The sequence below is a fragment of the Rhinatrema bivittatum genome, chromosome 14 (assembly GCF_901001135.1).
Source record: "Rhinatrema bivittatum chromosome 14, aRhiBiv1.1, whole genome shotgun sequence".
Classification (NCBI taxonomy): domain Eukaryota; kingdom Metazoa; phylum Chordata; class Amphibia; order Gymnophiona; family Rhinatrematidae; genus Rhinatrema; species Rhinatrema bivittatum.
In genome coordinates this window covers 48,952,944-48,974,211 of record NC_042628.1, presented here as the reverse complement: position 1 = coordinate 48,974,211, position 21,268 = coordinate 48,952,944, and the positions used below count along the sequence as shown (strand labels likewise).

The following is a 21,268-nucleotide window of genomic DNA, read 5'->3' as shown; positions in this document are numbered from 1 at the left end:
AGCACTGTCCCATTGGTTATCCTCTTTCCACCATGTCTCAGATGCCAATTAAGTCTATGTCATCATTTACTGCTATACATTCTAATTCTCCCATCTTACTTCTTAGACTTCTGGCATTAGCATACAAACATTTCAAAGTTTGTTTTTTGTTTGTATTTTCATTCTGCTTTTTAATTGATAGGGATACGTTAGAATTTTTTAGCTCAGGTGAGTTTTTAGTTACAGGCACTTGGACTACTTTTCTAATTATTGGAACCTCACTGTCGGGATGCTCTAATTCTAATGCATCATTAGTATCCTTTAAAGATACCTCTCTCCGAACCATGCGCTGCTGGGCAACGGCATCGATGGCCCTGGCGTTGGAATGGCCGGAATCGGCATCGAGGGTACCGGTGCCGGAACGGGTGGTATCATCGGTATCGAGGGTGAGACCCCCGTCGGTACCGGAATCGGTGTCGATGGCATCGCTGGTGTAGAAGGTTGAGGCCTCGGTAACGCTTCGAGGAATGTGTCCCGTACCGCTTCACGTATGTAAACATCAAGTTCCGCCCGCATGGATGGTGAGAACAGAGCACCCATGGGGGGAGGCGGTAGTGGCGATGCCGGTACCTCCTCAGAGCCCTGAGAAGGTACGTTTCCCTGCGCCAGAATCGGCGGGGATCGCCCTGTCGATGGCTCCGAAGCCTGAACGTCGAGCCGGGGTTTCTTAGACGTCAATTCGATTTCTGTCGATGGCTTCCCGGGAATCGGGTCGGTGGTCGCTGTATGCGGCCTACGATGCTTTTCTTTTTCCTGGGCTTTTTCGCTACCCGATGTCGATGCCTTTGACGTTGGCGAGGGGGAGGAAAGAGGAGCATCTCCCGACTCACCTGGGACTCGTTTCTTCAACACCACCTTCCGAATCGACCCAGCCGGAGACGATTGCGCTGAGGATGACGGTGCCGGTAAGAGCTGTATTTTGAACAGTTGTTCCATCTTCTCCAGCCGGAGACGACATCCCTTCGATGTCATGGTGGCACACAAGGGGCAAGCCCTAACATCGTGGTTCTCACCAAGGCAGAGAACGCAGTCTGGGGGTCGGTAATCGACATGTTTCTAGTGCACTTAGGGCACTTTTTGAATCCCGAAGCCATTTTAGGCCGGACAGCCGTCGACAACCAATGACCAGGGACAAAAACTCTGTCCAAAAGCGGAACGGAACCACGAGAGAAGGAGAAAAACTTACCGCAATGGTATACTAAGGGGAGACCCTTGCGGCTGAAGTTTTTCTAAACTTTTTAAAAGTTTAAAGTTGTGGAGAATTCTCCACAGGACTCCTAGGAACCGCGAGGCTAACTGCTCCGCGGAAAAAAGAAGACTGAAGGGAGACCCCTGTGGCAGGGAATATCATGGCATGCTGGGCATGCTCAGTAGGCACTCTGGTACCAGTTTTTCCGTACATAGGGCTCCATTACTGATGTCACCCATATGTGAGGACTAGCATCCTGCTTGTCCTAGGATAACTAATGCAATCTACTATCTCACACTTGGCCCCACAGAGCTAGCTATCCTAAGAAACACAGGAAATGATGGCAGATAAGGAACAAAATGGCTCATCCAGTTTATAATCCAAACAGCAAAGAGGAGCGCTTCTGCACGCAGCTAATCACAGCAGACACGAGAAAATGTGCAGAAAAGATTCAATGACCACACAAACTTTTTTGTGGTATAATTTTTTCATTGTAAACGGCAACTCCACAATGTATAAGTAACAGCATTCAAAGATGCAAAGGGGGTCCCCCGACACGGACCCGTGTTTCGCCGCGAGGCTGCGTCGGGAGGGACAGATGAATTTTTAGTTGTTCTTTGTACAGTTCAGAGGCTGGCACTCCAGGTGGCACTCCCAGTGACGCCAGCCTCTGACCTATACAAAGAACAACTAAGAATTTGTCTGTCCCTCCTGACACAGCCTCGCGGCGAAACACGGGTCCGTGTCGGGGGACCCCCTTTGCATCTTTGAATGCTGTTACTTATACACTGTGGAGTTGCCATTTACAATGAAAAAATTATACCACAAAAAAAGTTTGTGTGGACATTGAATCTTTTCTGCACATCATCCAGTTTATAGTCATATACTTTGGGTAGATGCATATATAAATCCCAACCCAACACCAGCTTCATTCTCTTTTCTTCCTGTCCCTCCCCACTACCCTCCATATCTGTCCCAAGTATGCTCAAAATCTGCCACCAATGTCTGAAATGTCCTACCAGCTTCTTATAAGAAGCAAATCCACCTACCAATTTGCTTATTACAAAACCAATATTTAAGTCAACCTCTAGACCCCCCTTCTGTGTCTTATTACCAAGTTTTGTAATATTCCCCACAGCCCATAAGGTTAGTGATGCTGTGGTAAAAAAAAAAAATGTGGCCTGCCCATGCTTACTGAAGTCTGGGGTTTAACCATGCAAGTCTCCCTAGCCTTCTTGGAAGTCTGATACTGTGGTACCACTGCTGTTTTGGGTTGTCTTCAGCCAGACAATTTTTTTTTCCTTTAAAAGGAGCCAAATTTTAAATGAAGAAGTTAAGGCTGGTCAGCACCCTCTAATATTTTCCTCAATACTCACTGGAAGATTATTCAGTAAATATTTCACTTAGTAATTTGAATAGCAATTACTGCTAGTCCAGTTATATTTTGCATTCATAGCCATTAAGAAATGTATAGCACAGGGTCACACACGTTCAAGTTCTGCTACTGCTCATTCCCTGAACATACAGACTTTCGTTTCTTAAGTCAAGAGAACCCTATATTTTTATTTATTTATTTAGACATTTTATATGCCGTGACTATCACAACTGTTTACAAAGTAACATTCATAGCTATAAATCAGCAAATAATGATGGGTAGTATTCCTAAACGGGCATTAACATCTATCAAATGTTACAGCAGATATGAATAGCTGTAGCCTGCTGTTCAACTTGCGATTTGTGTGTGGATATATAGAAACATAGAAACATAGAAATGACGGCAGAAGAAGACCAAACGGCCCATCTAATCTGCCCAGCAAGCTACGCACTTTATCCATTTTTTTCCCCTTTTTTTCTCTCCCACCTGTTACTATTGGCTTCCAGTACCCTCCAGCCCTAATCAATTAGGGGTAGCAACCGCTGTAACAAGCAGGCCACACCCTTACCCCATACTCTTACCCACCCCTGTTTTTATTTTATTTTATTTTTGAGATAGCAGCCCTCCATCCTTCCGCTCCGTGAAGGTGGAACACCAACTACTGGCCACTGGCATCCCGCTCCGTGAATGCCTCTGTGGCTACTGCCGCTCCGTGCAGTGTTTGAATGCCTCTGTGGCTACTGCCTCTCCGTGCAGTGTTTGAATGCCTCTGTGGCTACTGCCGCTCCGTGCAGTGTTTGAATGCCTCCTCTTTATTCACACCCTCTAGACTTGATAGATCCACAGTGTTTATCCCATGCCCACTTTATCCATTTTTCCCCTTTTTTTCTCTCCCACCTGTTACTATTGGCTTCCAGTACCCTCCAGCCCTAATTCCCCTCCAACCCACCACCAATTTAGAGAGCAGCGCCGTATCTGCATCCAAGTGAACGTCCAGCTCAATTAGGGGTAGCAACCGCTGTAACAAGCAGGCCACACCCTTACCCCATACTCTTACCCACCCCTGTTTTTATTTTTTTATTTTTTGAGATAGCAGCCCTCCATCCTTCCGCTCCGTGAAGGTGGAACACCAACTACTGGCCACTGGCATCCTGCTCCGTGAATGCCTCTGTGGCTACTGCCGCTCCTATGCAACACTAGGTCAAATATTCATTGTTTAGACTGACTCTAAAAGCCACATTTTAGGAGAGCACACAATTTCTATACACTGTACCAAGTTTATAATGTGAGCAAAATTTGTGTGGTTTCAAAGTTTCACAGGCTCAGTGATCCATCACATTCTTGTGGGTTTTTTTTGTTTTTTTTTTTACAGAAACTTGTTATCTAGTATTAGAAACTTCATGATGAGTGCACACACATTGAAGTCTACAACAAATGTAAGCTTTACTCTGGATATAAATCCCTCACAGTTTAGTAGGATTATTATTCTGAGTATTCCATTCCCCCATCTTTCAACTTAGTCCTGCCTCAAGACACAGCACACAAGTAAACTGCCTCTCAAGCTTGACATTTACTCAGTATACCCTGACTGCCTGTATGAGAGTAAATTCCAGACCTAAGGATCTTAATGCCCTTGGGTGCTGGGTCTTGAGACTAGTTATGTTCTTGGCAGTCCTGAGGTCACTCTACTGAACCCTAACAGGATCACCAGCATGTTCAGTTGTGGGCTTCTCTCAAAAACTCATTTTTTTCCAGTTACTATACACTTACCATTAAAGATCACTATACTCTTGGTGCTGCTGTTCAGCTGCAGGAGATACTCAGGGTGTGAAGGATGAAACATGTATAAATTTTGGTTTACAGGCAATTCCTGAAAGAAAGAGGAAAATGGGAGATTTAGAGATTGTTCCATGCAACTCGACTGATGTCTGGTATAAGTATTTCCCAACACTGACCCAGCTGTGTTCTGAGGCTGATGCCACAAACTGCTATAGTATATAAAGCAGTTTGTACAATGCTGAATGAACTTTCTTATTGGTCATCAGCCCATCAAGCATAGACCATACATATATGTCTTAGTGGTTATACCTTTTGGGCCTAGTTTGATTATAACATTTCTTATGTCAGGGGGGGAAATCTTTTTGGCCTGAGGAGCCTGACTGCGGGCACAAATGAGAGTCCCCAGTCTCTCATGGAAGTTTACAAGTCTAAGGATTTAGGGCGTTGGGTGTTCCCTGGTTGTCTAAAAGTCTCATGAAAGGTGAGTGGAGGGGTGGTCCCTGGAATTCCAAAAGTCTGAAGGTGGAGTGGGAGTGGTTTTAATGAATGTCTGATTACCCACAATCCCACTGCTGGCTAGACGTGAAAAGCTTTTGCTGCTACGGCCTTGGACCTGACACCACGGGATGGACAAAGTGCCCATGGACTGTAGTTTATTCACCTCAGACTCACATGCATACAGCTTTTAAAAAAGGATTTGGACAAGTTCCTGGAGGAGAAGCCCCTAAGTTGCTATTAGTCAAGTTGACTTGGGGAATAGCCATTGCTTATTACAGGAATTAGTAGCATGGGATCTACTAATTCTGGCCAATTGTGTCCTGGATTGGCCATTGTTGGAAACAGGATGTTGGGCTTGATGGACCCTTGGTCTGACCCAGTATGGCAACTTATGTTCTTAACCAGAAATTTACAAAAAGCCCCTTTTGGTCAAAGCAGCTCTCAATTAAAAGACTAACATTCCACCACTGAAATGTCTGCAATCATTGTAACAAGTCAAAAGGCCAGAGAGAAAACACTTTTCAAAAGATTTCTATATTCTCTTTATATGAAAACAAAAGTCAAGAAACAAAAAAAAATAAAGATTTTCTTTACGTATTTTCATGGCGTTTTTGGCATGTTTGGTGCATCTGCAGTTTCTGGAAGCTTCTGGGTCTCTTGATATGAAGCACCTCTTTCCTGGTCAAGGCCTTCAAACTAAATTACAGCAGTAAAAATGACCCCCCCAAGGATGACGACAGTGATATAAGGTGTTCCACTCCTTCGTTTCTTTGCCTAAACAATTTTCCTCGATACCTTCTAGTGTCACAGCTGAGTGCTTGCTAAAATAGCCAAGGATCTTCTGAAGCTGTGACGTAGTCTCTCATTCTAGAGTGCTTCGTAGAGATGATTTCAGTAGGACAACCAAAGATGACAGTAGAATTCCATTATGGTCTGAGTCTATTCCAGAAATATCTTTGTCCATGCTGCTAAACCATATTAAATTATATATATAAAAAAAAAAGTTTTGTTTTTTTTTAATGCTGTGGTTGATAAAGGAAATTTTAGTCCAAGGATTTTGGATTTTTCTACCTTTCAAATAGAAATGTGGCTTGAAACAGGTTTAGAATGACTGTATCAACTGGTTTATTTTTATACTGGTGACTGTAAGAATTTGATGAGCCATTTTGTGCGATTAAGTTCTTAGGATATATGTATATTTAGGGAATCTATTCTTAGTCATGGGGAGAACACATTTTAAAAGACATTTACATGGACAGAAATCTATTTAACCAAGTACACTGTCAGTTTTTAAAATTGCCCCTTCCCTCCCCAAAAAAATGTAGTTAAAAACAGGGGTTCTGTTTCACAACAGGCACACTTTCAGCTACATTTGAGGCGGCCTTCCCGGGGCCCCTAAAGTAACCCAGGTAGACTGTAGTTTCAAATCTATTCACAAAAACAGGTGCATGTCTGCATAGCCTTTGCACCAATGACAATTTTCTACAGGAAAGTACATGTGGATTTTCTCTTTGAAAATCAGGTACAAGATTATATTCATAGACTTTGCACCTAGATGGGAGCTTGAAAAATGCCTCCAAGTAGGACTTGGTGACTGTAATCTGTCTGGAGTGTACGTTTAGTAAAAGGATCTCTAGTATTTCTGTGTATGCTTTTTAGATCTGTTTTGTAATACACAGTCCCACCCTCTCCTGCAAACTACAAATTCCTTCACTTAAGCTTATGACCCTTCAGCCCACTCTGGAATGGTCCAAAGCTCCAGAGTACTTCCCATAAAGCTGTTGGAAATTTGCGGTCATTTCCTGGAGCAGAATCTCCAGCATGCAAGTCAGACCTCCTGAGATTTTGCTTCCATTTGTATCTGTAATGCTCACATCACTACAGCATTTGTACTAGGATGAAGGATGCCTTGAAGTGTTGTGAGTCCTTAAAGCCATCTGCCTAGGACGCTGAACTGCAGAAAGAGAACTGTTTCAGGTGGTGGTGGTTTCTTCTTCCGGCAGAGAGAGAATTTGAACAAAAGAAGTCTTTTCATAGTTGAGGATTCTAGTGCTGCCTTCCTGGAAAGGGTGAGTTTGAAGAGAGTATATTTGACTGGCATGCATATAGTGAATATAATCTCAGCAAGGCTTTATCAACTGAAAACAAAGAGGAATTAGAATCTGAGGAAAGGATCCATGAGAGGCCCTCCGTTTTCAGGGGTGGTTGAGAGATGGTTTCTATAATGGATCTGCATGGGCACAGAAAGTATAGATGTGAAATTGAAGAAATGTGTGGATGGTTACTGACCACTAAGGTTTCAGCAGAGATGTGTACTGTATTGGGGTACAGGGGCTGTATAAAAGGTATCCTAGTTTATGCTATGCTGCTCCATGTACTTGATGTCCAGGACATGCAGAAGATTCAGTAGTATATTTTCTGGAAGTACTGGCAGATATTTTTGGCTTCATGCACCTGCTCCATAAGGTCCTCTCTGTATTTGACACATACAGTGGGTTCCTTTCCCAGATGTACATAGTTTAAACAGAGGGAGGACAAATGACCAAAGCGGAGTAATTAGAGAATGGATTGTCATTAATAAGGTGAGAAAAGGGAACAGGAATGGAAGACTTGCAAGCTCCAAGTACATGAAACAGACAATACTGATAACATCTACAGTCAACTCAGAAAACAAATATTTCTATTTATTTATTTATTATTTATTTAACATTTTTCTATACCGAACTTCATGACAAGCTTCATATCAGGCCGGTTTACATCAAACTTAGGGGATTAACTTAACAGAACCATATAACAAGAAGGCCGAGGCGCAGATACAAATAACATGGAGAATATTTGCACCCAACCCTGAATAAGGAAGTGCAGACATATATAAAAAATGAGGGCAAGGCTCAAACAGGCTGCAGAGCAATAAAGTCTATGTCAACACTGTACAGGAGTATTTCCAATCCAAATTTTCAAGAAACTACTTGGGTAACTGGCTGTGTACATGCACACATTCACTCACATAAAGGCTTAACTTAGGTGCAGATGTTTTAAAATGAAAAAAAAAAAAAAACCTGTGCAGGAAAGTGGCAACCCCACTCTAACTTCCCCTCACAGAATGCAACTTTAGGGTTCGGGTCAATTTCAGAGCAGTCGTTTACGCATGTCACTGGCTTCGAAATTACCCCCAGTAATCCTGTTTTTGAAGACCAAATCTTAACTTTTTACATGTTTCAGCGTTTTTCCGCAATGGGCTGCCAATGCTACTTTGCTAGCTCATCACCCAAGAAAAATCTGGCCCATGCTTGACCCTTGAAGACAACGGAACCGGATGGATATCTTTTACTTTTCATCCAACTATGATAAAACTATTTAAAATTAGACATTTTATATACTGTTGTTCCATATATAGATCACAATGGTTTACAAAGTGACATTCATAGTTATAACTCACAAACAGGCAAAGATTGTTTATAGATATGGTTTTCAGGGCAAAATGGTAGAAGCCATTTTTAAAAACAAAATTTATGGCCATAAAAACAGACATGGCTTAATGGGGAAAAACTAACATGGTTTTAACAAATGCCTTATCAATTTATCAGATTTTTTTTTAAAGGTGTAAAGATGAGCTGGTTGATATGATATATTGATACAGTATATTTGGATTTTCAGAAGGCATCTGTCAAAATCGCCCATGAGAGATTTCTCAGGAAATGACAAAGTCGTGGGATAGGAGGTAGTGTCCTGTTCTGGATTGGTAACTAGTTAAAGGATAAGAGACAGAGGATAGGACTTAGGGAGTAATTTACTAAGCATTTTTCCCATAGACACAGAATGGGAGAAAAGCTTAAATCCAGTCCTTAGTTGGTTAGATTTCCAAATGCAAACAGGTCAATAGGGGAATGCACCAGGCATCTGAACTGGAACCTATGCCGTTTAACATATTCATAAATGATTTGGAAAAGGGAACAAGTGAGGTGATCAAATTTGCAGATGACACAAAATTATACAAAGTTGTTAAAATAGCAGCAATTGTGAGGAACTGAAGGACCTTGTGAGACTAAGAGACTGGGCATCTGAATGGCAGATGAAATTTATTTAGAAAAGTGCAAAGTGATGCAGATAGGGAAAAATAATCCCGATTACAGGCACACACAATGGAAGTCGCTACCCAAGAAAAGGGACCTTTGAGTCCTTGTGGAGAATACTTTGAAATCTTCAGCTCCAGATCGGATGCAGGTAAAAAAAAAAAAAAAAGCATATAGAAATGGAGAATAAAATGAAGAATATATTGCTTCTGTAGAGAGGCATGGAGCAACCATACCTCGAGTATTGTGTGTATTTCTGATCGACTGCTCTCAAAGATGACAGCGGAACTACAAAGGGTGTAGAGAAGGTCAAGAAAAATGATAAACGGATTTTAATGGTTCCCCTATGATGAGAGGCTACAGAAGTTAGGGCTCTTCACCTTGGAAAAGTGATGGTTGAGAGAGGACATGATAAAGTTTATAAAATCATGAATGGGTGGAACAGATAAATAAGAGGAGGATTATTTACCCTTTCAAATAAAACTAAAGGACACACCATGAAACTAACCACCAGCAGATTTAAAACAAATTGTAGAAAATACTTTTTCATTCAGCATACAATGAAGCTGTAGAATCTGTTGCCAGAAGTCAAGGCGACTAGCACAGCAGGGTTTAAAAGAGGTCTGCACAAGTTCCTGAAGAAAAAATCTAGAGCACATTATTAGCCATGTAGACTAGGGAAAGCCATTGCTAGCTCTGGGAGTGAGTAACAAGAAATAGATCTAGTTTTTGGGATCCACAGGGTACTTGTGATCTGGACTGGTCACTTTCAAAGGAAGGATGCTGGGGTTGATGGACCATGGTTGACCCAACACAGAAATATATAGAAACAAAGAAATGATGACAGAAAAGGACCAAACGGTCCATCCAGTCTGCCCAGCAAGCTTGTGGTAGCATCAAAAGTGTAAGGCTTATTGGTTAAGCATGACATATGTATGTCTGTGAACCACACGGATTGAATTTTCAGATGTAGCGGAATAAATGCAACAAATACATATATTTTTAATCTAATCACTTTATATAAAATAAAAAATAGCTGCACTTATGAAAAGTAAAGTTTTTGCATACCGTTTCATTGCTGTATGTTTGAGAACCGCCCCAAAACAAGACGACGGACCTGCCATCCACAGCATGCAACACTGCTGGCTTTGGATTCTGGGGTCCTGACTTCAATTCAGTCTCCCACTGCACTTCCCCAGAACCAATACTCCGGATGACCACCTAGGAGGTAAAAATAAAGAGGAACAGACTAACTTCTCTGATAGCTGGCCATACTTCCCACAGGAGGGCTCACAGATGGCACACTGTGCCCCTCCTACACATATTCAAAGGAGTTACACATGTAAATGTAACATACTATCATAGCAATTTTCAAATGCCATTTACCCGTGTGAAGTGCATTTAATGCAGGTAAAACCTATGGATAATTCAATGGCATATAGTGTAGTAATTTTCAAAAGCCCACTTACATGGGTAAAATGCATTTACACATATAAATGAAAAATGGTTCTTACCTGCTAATTTTCGTTCCTGTAATACCACAGATCAGAGAAGTGGGTTGTGTATCCCTACCAGCAGATGGAGTCAAAGAACAAAGCTTTGGGCACTGCTATATATACAAGAGTGCCACTTACAGTCCCTCAGTATTGTCCTGTACCAAAGCCCAAGCTAACAGAACTAATGAGCAAAGGGTAGCAACCAACCAATCCCAGACTACCACTTCGTCCCAGATAAAAAACCCAAAACAACTGCGAATTGCTCCATCAATCCATTCTGCAAAAAAAAAAAAAAAAAGTTTCGTGAAAAAACCCCCCCACATAGCCAAACTCGGTATCTGAAGAAAGGGGTGGGCCTCTGGACTGATCTGTGGTATTACAGGAAGGAAAATTAGCAGGTAAGACCAATTTTCTTTTCCTGAACATACCCAGATCAGTCCAGAGAAGTGGGATGTACCCAAGCCACCCTATACTGGGTGGGAACCCGAAAGACCCGCACGCAGAACACTCTCACCGAAGGATGATTCATCAGACGCCTTGACGTCAAATCGATAATGCTTAGTGAAAGTGTGAATAGAAGACCACACCGCCGCCCTATAGATCTCCTGAGGCGACAACAGCTGACACTGCCCAGGAAGTAGCCTGGGCTCTAGTGGAATGAGCTCTGAGACCCAATGGAACTTGCCGTCCATGGGCTATGTACACCGAACAAATGGCTTCTTTAATCCAAAGAGAAATGGTCGCTTTAGACGCTTTGTCTCCTTTCTTTGGTCCACCAAAAAGAACAAACAAATGGTCGGAGCGTCGGAAGTCATTGGTAACCTCCAGATACCGCAGTAAGGCTCGTCGCATGTCCAAGAGATGAAGATCTCTGTCCTGAGAAGAGTCCCGGGACCAATGTGGAAACCCAGGTAGCTCCACCGTCTGATTTACATGAAAGGATGAAACTGTCCGCAAAGACACCGATCTTCAGAAATCCGCAGAAAGGGATCCCGACACGACAGCGCCTGTGGTTCCGAAATCTGACGAGCCGAGCAAATGGCCACCAGAAACACAGTCTTCAAAGTCAGATTCTTCAGAGAGGATCTGCAGATAGGTTCGAAAGGAGCGTCACAGAAGACCCGGAGAACTAAATTCAGGCTCCAATCTGGGGATACCGGGCGGACGGGAGGCCGCAAATGTTTGACCCCTTTAAGAAAACGAGCAATATCTGGGTGCGCTGCCAAGGAACAGCTGTTGAACCGTCCTCTCAAGGCACCCAAGGCTGCAACCTGTACCCAAAGGGTATTGAACGCTAACCCCTTAGCGAGCCCCTGCTGAAGGAAGTCAAACACCCGAGGAACATCGACTGACAATGGGTCAAAGGCCTGCTGAATACACACCACAACTCAAAGATCTTCCAGAATCTCACATAAGCCATAGAGGTGGCTGGGCGTCGCGCTTGCAGAAGAGTGGAAATGACCTGCTCGGAATAGCCCTTCAAGCGTAAACGTCACCTCTGAAAAGCCAAGCCACGAGAGAGAAGTAATCCTCCCGATCCGAAAATATGGGCCCTGACGGAGCAGACACGGAAGATGAGCCAGCTGCAATGGGCCTTCGAGAGCCAGACGCACAAGGTCTACGAACCACGGATGACGTGGCCAATCCGGCGCCACTAGGACCACCCTTCCCGGGTGAAGTTCTATGCGACAGAGAAGCCGACCTATGAGTGGCCAGGGAGGGAAGGCATACAGAAGAATTCCCGTGGGCCAAGGACACAGGAGAGCATCGATGCCCACCGAGCCCTGCTCTCGTCGACGGCTGAAGAAACGTTCCGTCTTCGCATTCGCCCACGTTGCCATTAGGTCCAACTGAGGTACTCCCCAACTGGCGCAAATACGGTTCCACGCATCGGTGGACAGTTCCCATTCTCCTGGATCGAGTTGCTGTCTGCTGAGAAAATCCACTTGAACGTTCTCCACCCCTGCGACATGCGAGGCGGCAATGCCCCCGAGATGACGTTCCGCCCAAGCGAACAGAAATCGTGCCTCTAGCGCCACAGCGGGACTTCGCGTCCCTTGTCGGTTGATGTACACCACAGTCGTCGCATTGTCGGAGAAGACTCGCACCATTCTGCCCTGAATCCAGGGTAGAAAGGCTTGCAAGGCCAGACGTACCGCTCTCATCTCAAGTTGATTGATGGCCCACGATCCTTCCGTCGCTGACCAGAGACCTTGAGTGGACCTTTCCGCACATACCGCTCCCCAACCAGAGAGACTGGCATCGGTGGAGATTATCAGCCAATTCGGAGGGTCCAAACTCACCCCCCATTCCAGATTGTCGCGCGACAGACTGACTCTAGACTCCCGAAGGAGTGGCATTGGCAGGTGAAACTGCTCCAACACCAGGCTTCAACGAGACAAAAGTGCACGTTGTAATGGACGTAAGTGAGCGAATGCCCATGGAACCAAGTCCAAGGTGGAGGCCATGGAGCCCAGGACTTGTAGATGATGCCATACTGTGGGAGTGGTCCTCCGAAGAAGCGAGTGGATCTGGTCTTGTAACTTCGTTACTCAGTCTGCCGACAAACACTTTTCCCTGTAAGGTATCGAAATGGGCTCCCAGATAAACCAGCACTTGGGTGGGTTCCAAGTGACTCTTCTGGACATTGATCACCCAGCCCAGTGACTGCAACGTGAACCTCACCATGCGCACCGACCTCTCGCAGTCCTCCCGAGACTTCGCACGAATCAACCAGTCGTCCAGGTACGGATGGACCAATATCCCCTCCTTCTGAAGGAATGCTGCCGCCACCACCATCACTTTTGTAAACGTTCGAGGAGCTGTTGCTAGGCCAAAAGGAAGGGCTCAAAATTGGAAGGGTTGTCCCAACACCTTGAAATGCAGAAACCTCTGGTGACTCAACCGGATAGGGATATGAAGATACGTTTCCGTGAGGTCCAGGGACGCTAAAAACTCCCCTTTCTGACCCGCCGCCATCACCGTCCTCAAAGTTTCCATCCAAAAACAAGCAATCCAAAGGCATCGGTTCACTTTTTGCAGATCGAGGTTGGGATGAAATGTGCCCTCCTTTTTGGGTACCACAAAGTAAATCAAGTAACCTCCCCTTCCCTGCTGTGTCTCCGGAACTGGGACAATAGCTCTGAGGTCGAGAAGTCGTTGCAGGGTCACCCGGACCGCCTCGCGCTTGCTGTGTGAGGCCACTCGGGATTCCACAAACACCCCCCGGGGACCAGACGTGAGAATTCCAAGGCATAGCCGTCTCTGATTTCCTCTAAGACCCAACAGTCCGAGGTAATTCTTGCCCATTCTGTGTAAAAGTTGGATAATCTGCCTCAGACAGCTTCGACAACAGAATGGGTGCTCGTGGCTTCACTGGGGGGCTTTGCTGCTTCCTGCACCCAGATGCCCTGGGTCCCTACCAGGTCGGCAACCCCCCTGCAAAAGGACTGCTGGGCGCCCTGTAGCCGGCTGGTGCGGTATATCTGCTAGTCCTGTATCAACGGTTGTCCCGAAAACGAGGTCAAGGAAAGGCCTTCTTGGATGATCTATCTTCCGGCAACCAATTGCCCTTGGATTCTGCAAGCAGCTTCACCAACTGATCCAGGTCCTCTCCAAAAAAGAGCTTGCCCTTAAAAGGCAGGTTGCACAGCTGGGATTTAGAGGACAAATCCGCCGCCCAATTCCTCAACCAGAGGAGACGCCGTGCCGACACCATGGATACCATACTTCTCGCCGAGCTCCGCACCAGATCATACAGAGTAACTGTCACATATGCGATACCCGCTTCCAATCGAGCGGTCTGTAATGCCCCACCCTGCTGGTACCGGCACTGGCAGCCGCCTCCTGAACCCAACACAGACATGCTCTCTGCATCAGGCTGGCGCAGATCACCAATCGAAGACTCAGAGCTGTGACCTCAAATGCTCGCTTCAACTGGATTTCCAGCTTCCGGTCCTGCATGTCCTTCAGGGCGGCCGCCCCAGCGACTGGAATAGTGGGCTTCTTAGTGACTGCCGAGACCACAGCATCCACCTTAGGAATCTTCAACAGGTCTAAAACTTCTGTTGGTAGGGGATATAGTTTAGCCATCGCGCTGCCCACTTTCAGTCCTGCATCAGGAGCCTCCCACTCCCAGGTCACCAGTTTGCGTACGGCAGAGGAAAAGAAATAGTGGGACCCCTAATGCCATCGAGGACGGGATTAACCCCCTCATTGTCAGACTCCTCCTGTGACACCTTAAGGCCCAGGACCTGAGGAATAAGGGGATGCAGTTACTCCCTTTTAAATAAACGGACCACACTGGGATCGTCTCCCTCCGCAGGCGGTGTATCGGGGTCATCTGTATTGTCTGTAACCACGTCCGCCTGATCCGGGTCCGTCCCCACATTCGCTCCCGTAGGCAGAGTCGATCCTGACCCCGGCATCGGGCCTCGAGGGCCCTGAGCGCAATCCTCTCTCGGTCAAACCTGATCTATAGGGTGCTGCCTAGGTTCTGCGCCCCGATTTATTTTCCCAGGTGGATGACAGACATCTCCCAGGATTCCGGGTCTCTTTACCACCGAGGGTTTTCAAGCATGAGGAGGACAAATTCCGGGGAAAACCCCTCCAGGGCCCCCTCTCCCTCCAGGGAAACGACTGGAGGCGCAGCACTAGCTCCTCCCGTGGGGTCCTCCCCTACAGGAGCTAAAACGGGAGGGGAATCCTCCTCCCGCGATTCTAGGTTTGGGGCACCCGGTCCCTCCCCGATGGGGGGGGGGGGGTCTTCCGGTCCCAACGAGTCCTCTAACTCTGGATCACAATCGGGGCATAAAAAGGCCACATCCAGAGCCTGACCCCATGTGCCACACACGCGGCAGGCCAGCGATTTTGAGCACGGCCCCAACTGCGAAAGCGTGCCGCCTCGTGGATCTAAGGGGGAGAAGGCCGCGATTGCCACACCACCACTCACAGCCACAACGCGGGAAAAATTCAGTCAGGAAGGCCAAAACAAACAGTTTATTTATTTATTTTATTTATTTAAAATCTTTTCTATACCGTCATTCAGTATATTACCGTCACAACGGTTTACATAGAGGCACATATAGTAAATTGTACATGTTTCTGTTCCTAATATTAGGGTGGTGCCTTATAAGTTCTGTAACATAGTTTCATAATAAAGGCTATATGTTCAGTGTTGTTTAATCTGTCCTGTGATTACAATAAAATACTTATTTATACATTTCAATTAAGGGTGTAGTAAACAAACCATGACGTACATACATATACTGTGCTAGTGCTGTATAAAGATTTTGTGTGTACAGCTTTCAGCGTTTCTCTCTTTCGCTCTCCTTGTAAAAAGGCTTCTCTAAAGAGCCATGTTTTTAAGCTCTTTTTGAAAGTCTTGAAGTCTCTCTGTAATCTTACCTATGTGGGCATGGTGTTCCATAGTATCGGCCCGGCCAATGATAGTGCTCTTTCTCTGACTTGTGTTAGTTTTGCAGTTTTTACTGAGGGGATAGTTAGGAGGGCTTTGTTGGCAGATCTGAGGTTCCTGTGTGGGACATGGACTCTGAGATTAAAAAACCCATGTGCCACCGAGCCGCGGCCAGCCAAGAGAAAAATAGCCTGCCCCTGACTGAAAACGCCGCCGCGAAGTAGCAAAACCAACTGGCCTAAAAGAGAAACTCACCCCTTCCCTTCCACAGCAGCCCGGAGCTCTGGGAGCTGAGGGAACAACCAGCGAACAGCCTCCCCACACGGTCTCCGAAGGCCCGATCCCCCTGCACAGACTCCTTATCTCAGAGCCGACGGCATCCGGCCAGACGCTCAGACTGAGAAACTTTGCTCTTTTTTTTTTCTTTTGTTTGTAAACTTTACTGAGACAAAACAGGGAATGCTCTAGCAGGGATCGAGGGAGCAGCTGTGGCAGTGTCAGTGGTGAGTAACCAGGAGCCCCTGGCCTTCACATACCAACCCGTGGTGGGCGAGACCCTGACTGGGCTATCCAATCCCCTGGATGCCCGGCTTCCACTGAGGGATGGCTCACGAAGGTGCCTAACACCTCAGGAAGCGACCGCAACTAAAAGAAAAAAATTCTAACTAACTTTCATAGCTGCTAGGAAAAGGACACAGAATATCTGCTTCTTGAAAGTCTTGGCATGGAGTAACAGTGTGGTCTGTCTCAGGGTCCACAGAGGTGGGTAAAAGACAGTGTCTGGGTGTCAAACCAAAGGGCCTGATTTTTAGGAACGGTTTGTTTTGGCCTTCCTAACTGAATTTTTCCCGCGTCGTGGCTGTGAGCGGTGGTGCGGCAATCGAGGCCTTCTCCCCTATGAGGAAAGGCTGAAGAGTTTAGGGCTGTTCAGCTTGGAGAAGAGACGGCTGAGGGGGGATATGATAGAGGTCTTTAAGATCATGAGAGGTCTTGAACAAGTAGATGTGACTCGGTTATTTACACTTTTGAATAATAGAAGGACTAGGGGGCATTCCAAGAAGTTAGCAAGTAGCACATTTAAGACTAATCGGAGAAAATTCTTTCACTCAACGCACAGTAGAGCTCTAGAATTTGTTGTCAGAGGATGTGGTTAGTGCAGTTAGTGTAGCTGGGTTCAAAAAAGGTTTGGATAAGTTCTTGGAGGAGAAGTCCATTAACGGCTATTAATAAAGTTTACTTAGGGAATAGCCACTGCTATTAATTGCATCAGTAGCATGGGATCTTCTTAGTGTTTGGGTAATTGCCAGGTTCTTGTGGCCTGGTTTGGCCTCTGTTGGAAACAGGATGCTGGGCTTAATGGACCCTTGGTCTGACCCAGCATGGCAATTTCTTATGTTCGTACTGAAAAAATCAAACTAAAAACTGCAGGAGTGCATCTCTGCCATCTGCTGGAGTCAGAGAAATACTGAGGGACTGCAGGTGGCACTCTTGTATATATATAGCAGTGCCCAAAGCTTTGTTCTCTGACTCCATCTGCTGGTAGGGATACACAGCCACTTCTCTGGACTGATCTGGGTATGTTCAGGAAAACTCAGTTTAACATGTGTAAATGCTTTAAAAATCAGGCCCTTTGGTTTGACACCCAGACACTGTCTTTTACCCACCTCTGTGGACCCTGTTACTCCATGCCAAGACTTTCAAGAAGCAGATATTCTGTGTCCTTTTCCTAGCAGCTATGAAAGTTATACTGCTTCCTCCCCTGGAGCCTGCAAGAGTCAAGCTAAGCAGTAACAGCTAAACAAAAGGGGAGGCATCTTTCCAAGAGACAAAGATTAGTACCCTGCCATGGTGGCTAATGGCCCTCAGGCCACATCTGGAATAGGGGTTCAGTTTTGAGAACCTGTCCCCAAAACACCACCACATTTAGATTTGGGTTTTAGATTTAATTACTTACCTTTCCAAATCTGAGCTAAGGTGAGTTACAAATTCAGGTGCAATTGATAGGTTCCTTCCCTAGAAGACTTACAATCTAAGGGGCCTAAACGTTTTCTCCCATTCTGTGTCTATGGGAAAAACGCTTAGTAAATGACCCCCCCTAAGTTTGCACCTGAGGCAATGGAAGGTGAAGCGACTTGACCAAGCTCACACGCAGCTTCAATGGGACAAGCGGGTTTCAAATCCTGGCTTCCCTGGTTCTCAGCCCGGTGCTCTAACCATTACTCCTGCACTCTATTACATAAAAGTATTTAAAACAAACTGCTAGGCCAATAAAGATCAGCATGAGGGTTTATGCATGCAGAAAGACTGTCTAGTCTGGGGCTATATTCATTAGGAAAAATGATAGTGGAGGAGGGATTTAATTCCCCTGTACCAATATGTCAATGAGGCCATAGAGGAGAGGGTCTCTATGTACTCGGCAACTAAAAACAAAACAAGGGGCATCCTCCCAGGATAAGAGAAAATAGATTTCAGCACCAGTGTTTCACCAAAAAATGGTGAAACACTGGAATAGTTTGCCAACAGAAACAATGTCTCAACATCAAGGACCTGATTTTCAAAAGCATTTACATGCTTAAAAGTGGGCTTTACATGTATAAATGCACTTTACCCGTGTAAGTGGGCTTTTGGAAATTGCTGCATGTGCCACTGAATTGTTCATAGGATTTACCTGAGTCCACTGCATTTAAGTGGGTAAATGGCTTTTGAAAATTGCTATGATAGCATGTTTACATGTGTAACTTTTTAAAATTACCTCCTAAGGGTGTGCTTCACTCAGCATTTTTACCCCCCCCAGAAAGTACAAAATATCAAAAGGATCCTGGACATATTTCTGGAGGGAAAACACCCATCAGTCGGTGCAATGATATAGTCAGACTGAAGGCAGAAGTGGAGATCCAGGAATTTAAACAGATTACCGTATTTGGATTTAGGATGGACATTTTTTCCCCCAATGACACACATACCAAATTTGTTTTCAGATCTTCCTTTAGATTAACACACTCGGCTAACTGCTAGGCAATTAGTAGTTGGCATCATAGGCCTCAAGTCTTCTTTCAGTTTAATTAATAAGACAACAAAGATCAGTGACAAAAAAATATATTATACACACACTCCGAAGGAACTGCTCATACCTTTTTTCTGTTGTCCCCAACATTCACTTCAATGATGATACTCAAAGCCTTTCTTTTGTAATAACCAAGCGTGGGCTCACTAAACAGAGTAAGAACAGAGCGATGAAGGACATGAAAGTCATTGCAGAAAAAAAGTTATTCCAGATTTGATGATATATATATATATATATATATATTTGTCAGACAGTGTGGGTCTTGCTCTTTGAAGCAGCACCATGAAAAGGCAGTGAAAGCGCCATTCCTTGGTCATTCAACTGCAAGCAAGAAAAAAATACAGCTCCTTACATAGAAACAGAGCACATGACTATGGATAAGGGCCATCTAATCCGCTCAGATTAATTCCTATTGCATTGCCTAAGGGCCCCAGTTTAGTCTCAGTTTTCCACCTTACTCCTTTATAACTAAGGATCATCTGTGCTTGAATTCTGTTACTGATTTTATCTACACCACCTTTCACTGGGAGGCTGTTCTGTGCATCCACTACACTTTTTGCAAAGAAATATGTTCCGATATTACTCTCGAGTATCCCTTTATATCCTATTATTACCTCTCGCGCTAGAATTTTGTTTCCTCTGAGAAAGGTTTGCTCCTTGCGCATCACCTAGATCTCTGGAGGCTGCACACATATCGCTTCCATGTCTTTACGTCTCTCTTTCTTCATGTTGATGGAACTTGACAAAGATAGATTTCTTTCTTAGCTGACAGTTTTGTTTCTCCAAATTCTGCCACAATCTCACAGACTGATGGGCATGTTTCGCTTGCTTGCCCACATGAAGCAGAAAGGAAAAAGATCCAGAACCTATGACCTCAATAGTGACATCACCAGCTCTGCAGTTTCAGTTTAGTGACAATCCAAAGCTAAAACCCAATGCTGGTTAATGTAAAACTACTGTAAAGGTCTGACAACGGTTTGTGATACAGAAGTTGTACCGTAAACTTGGACACTACTGAAGATTTGACTATTTGTATTTATTTAATGCTAAAATGCTGCTGCTAATACAGTCTCTGATATAACATCTTCTAGCAAAAAGTACACATTATTATTATTATTATTATTATTATGGTACAGCAGCAGGGGCAGTGCAAGGGTATTAGGCACCCTAGGCAAACCTTCGGTCTTGCCATCACCCCACCCCCCTACCCCAGCCTCGACCCTAACCTCCTTCCTCCCAATAACAGCCAATAATAGTAAAACCAATATTTTGAAAAAGAATATTTCAAAATAGTTGACAAACAAAATAACTTTCAATAATTAAAAACTCATATTTTAAAAATTCAAAAAAATATTGCAAAACAGCATACACATCAAACATCATCCAATGATGTTTGATGTGTATGCAACACATCAAACAAGGATAGAAATCCACCAACACTCTATACCTGGGAACTTTGATTAACAGATGCCCTGATGGGGTGGGTTCTTGCGCACAAACATTTATCCTCTCTCTCTCACACACATACACGCACATATTCTTGCACACAGGCTCTCCTACACATACAGTCTCTCACTCTCACATATACACATTCCCTTTCTCTCTCACCCAAACCCTCACTCCCTTATATAGGCTCTCTCTGTTACACACACATACACACACACACACCCTTCACTTACAAGCTCCCTTTCTCTCTCATTCACACACACCTCAGGTTCCTTCTCTCACTCAGTCATTAATCCTCACTCTCTCACACACACACATACCATCTCTCTCTCAAACACACGCACACACACTCCCACTCACAAAGGCTCCATCTCTCTCTCATTCATGTTTTCCCATGAATTCCCATGTTTTCGCTCCCTGTTTAATGTAACTTTACCTTCTATATAGTTGTTAATTGGTTTCCCCCTGTTCTATTGTAAACCGGTACGATAAGACCTCGTCTTGAGTATCGGGTATTTGGGTATTTGCCAGGTTCTTATGGCCTAGATTGGCCACTGTTGGAAACAGGATGCTGGGCTTGATGGACCCTTGGTCTGACCCAGTATGGCATTTTCTTATGGTATAGTAAAAGAATTTAAATAAAATAAATTCACATATAGGTTCCTTCTCTTACTCATACACACACATGTTCACTCTCACACACTCCCATATGTTCCCTTTCTATAACACACACACCTTCACACCCTCACTGCTCACAGGTGCCCTCTTCTCCATCACACAGACACTGTCCCTCTTATACACACCACACTAATTCTCTCTCAGTCACATACAATGAAAGACCTCTTGGTTTTTCATTCTAGGCTTCTGTCTTTGGCCAGGATGGCTCCCCCCAC

At 44.8% G+C, this 21,268-nt stretch overlaps 1 protein-coding gene across 2 annotated transcripts in view; it reads right to left on the bottom strand.

The window, feature by feature from the left end:
- FAM234A (family with sequence similarity 234 member A) overlaps window positions 1-21,268 on the bottom strand; it is a 155,007-nt gene that overhangs the window by 11,705 nt on the left and 122,034 nt on the right. For both annotated transcript variants that reach the window (XM_029576783.1, XM_029576782.1), the window contains 3 exons: window positions 18,997-19,075; window positions 10,022-10,174; window positions 4,374-4,473 (listed from right to left, as the gene is read on the bottom strand). In XM_029576783.1, coding sequence (XP_029432643.1) covers window positions 4,374-4,473; window positions 10,022-10,174; window positions 18,997-19,075 — 332 coding nt within the window. The remainder of the gene's footprint in view (window positions 1-4,373; window positions 4,474-10,021; window positions 10,175-18,996; window positions 19,076-21,268) is intronic.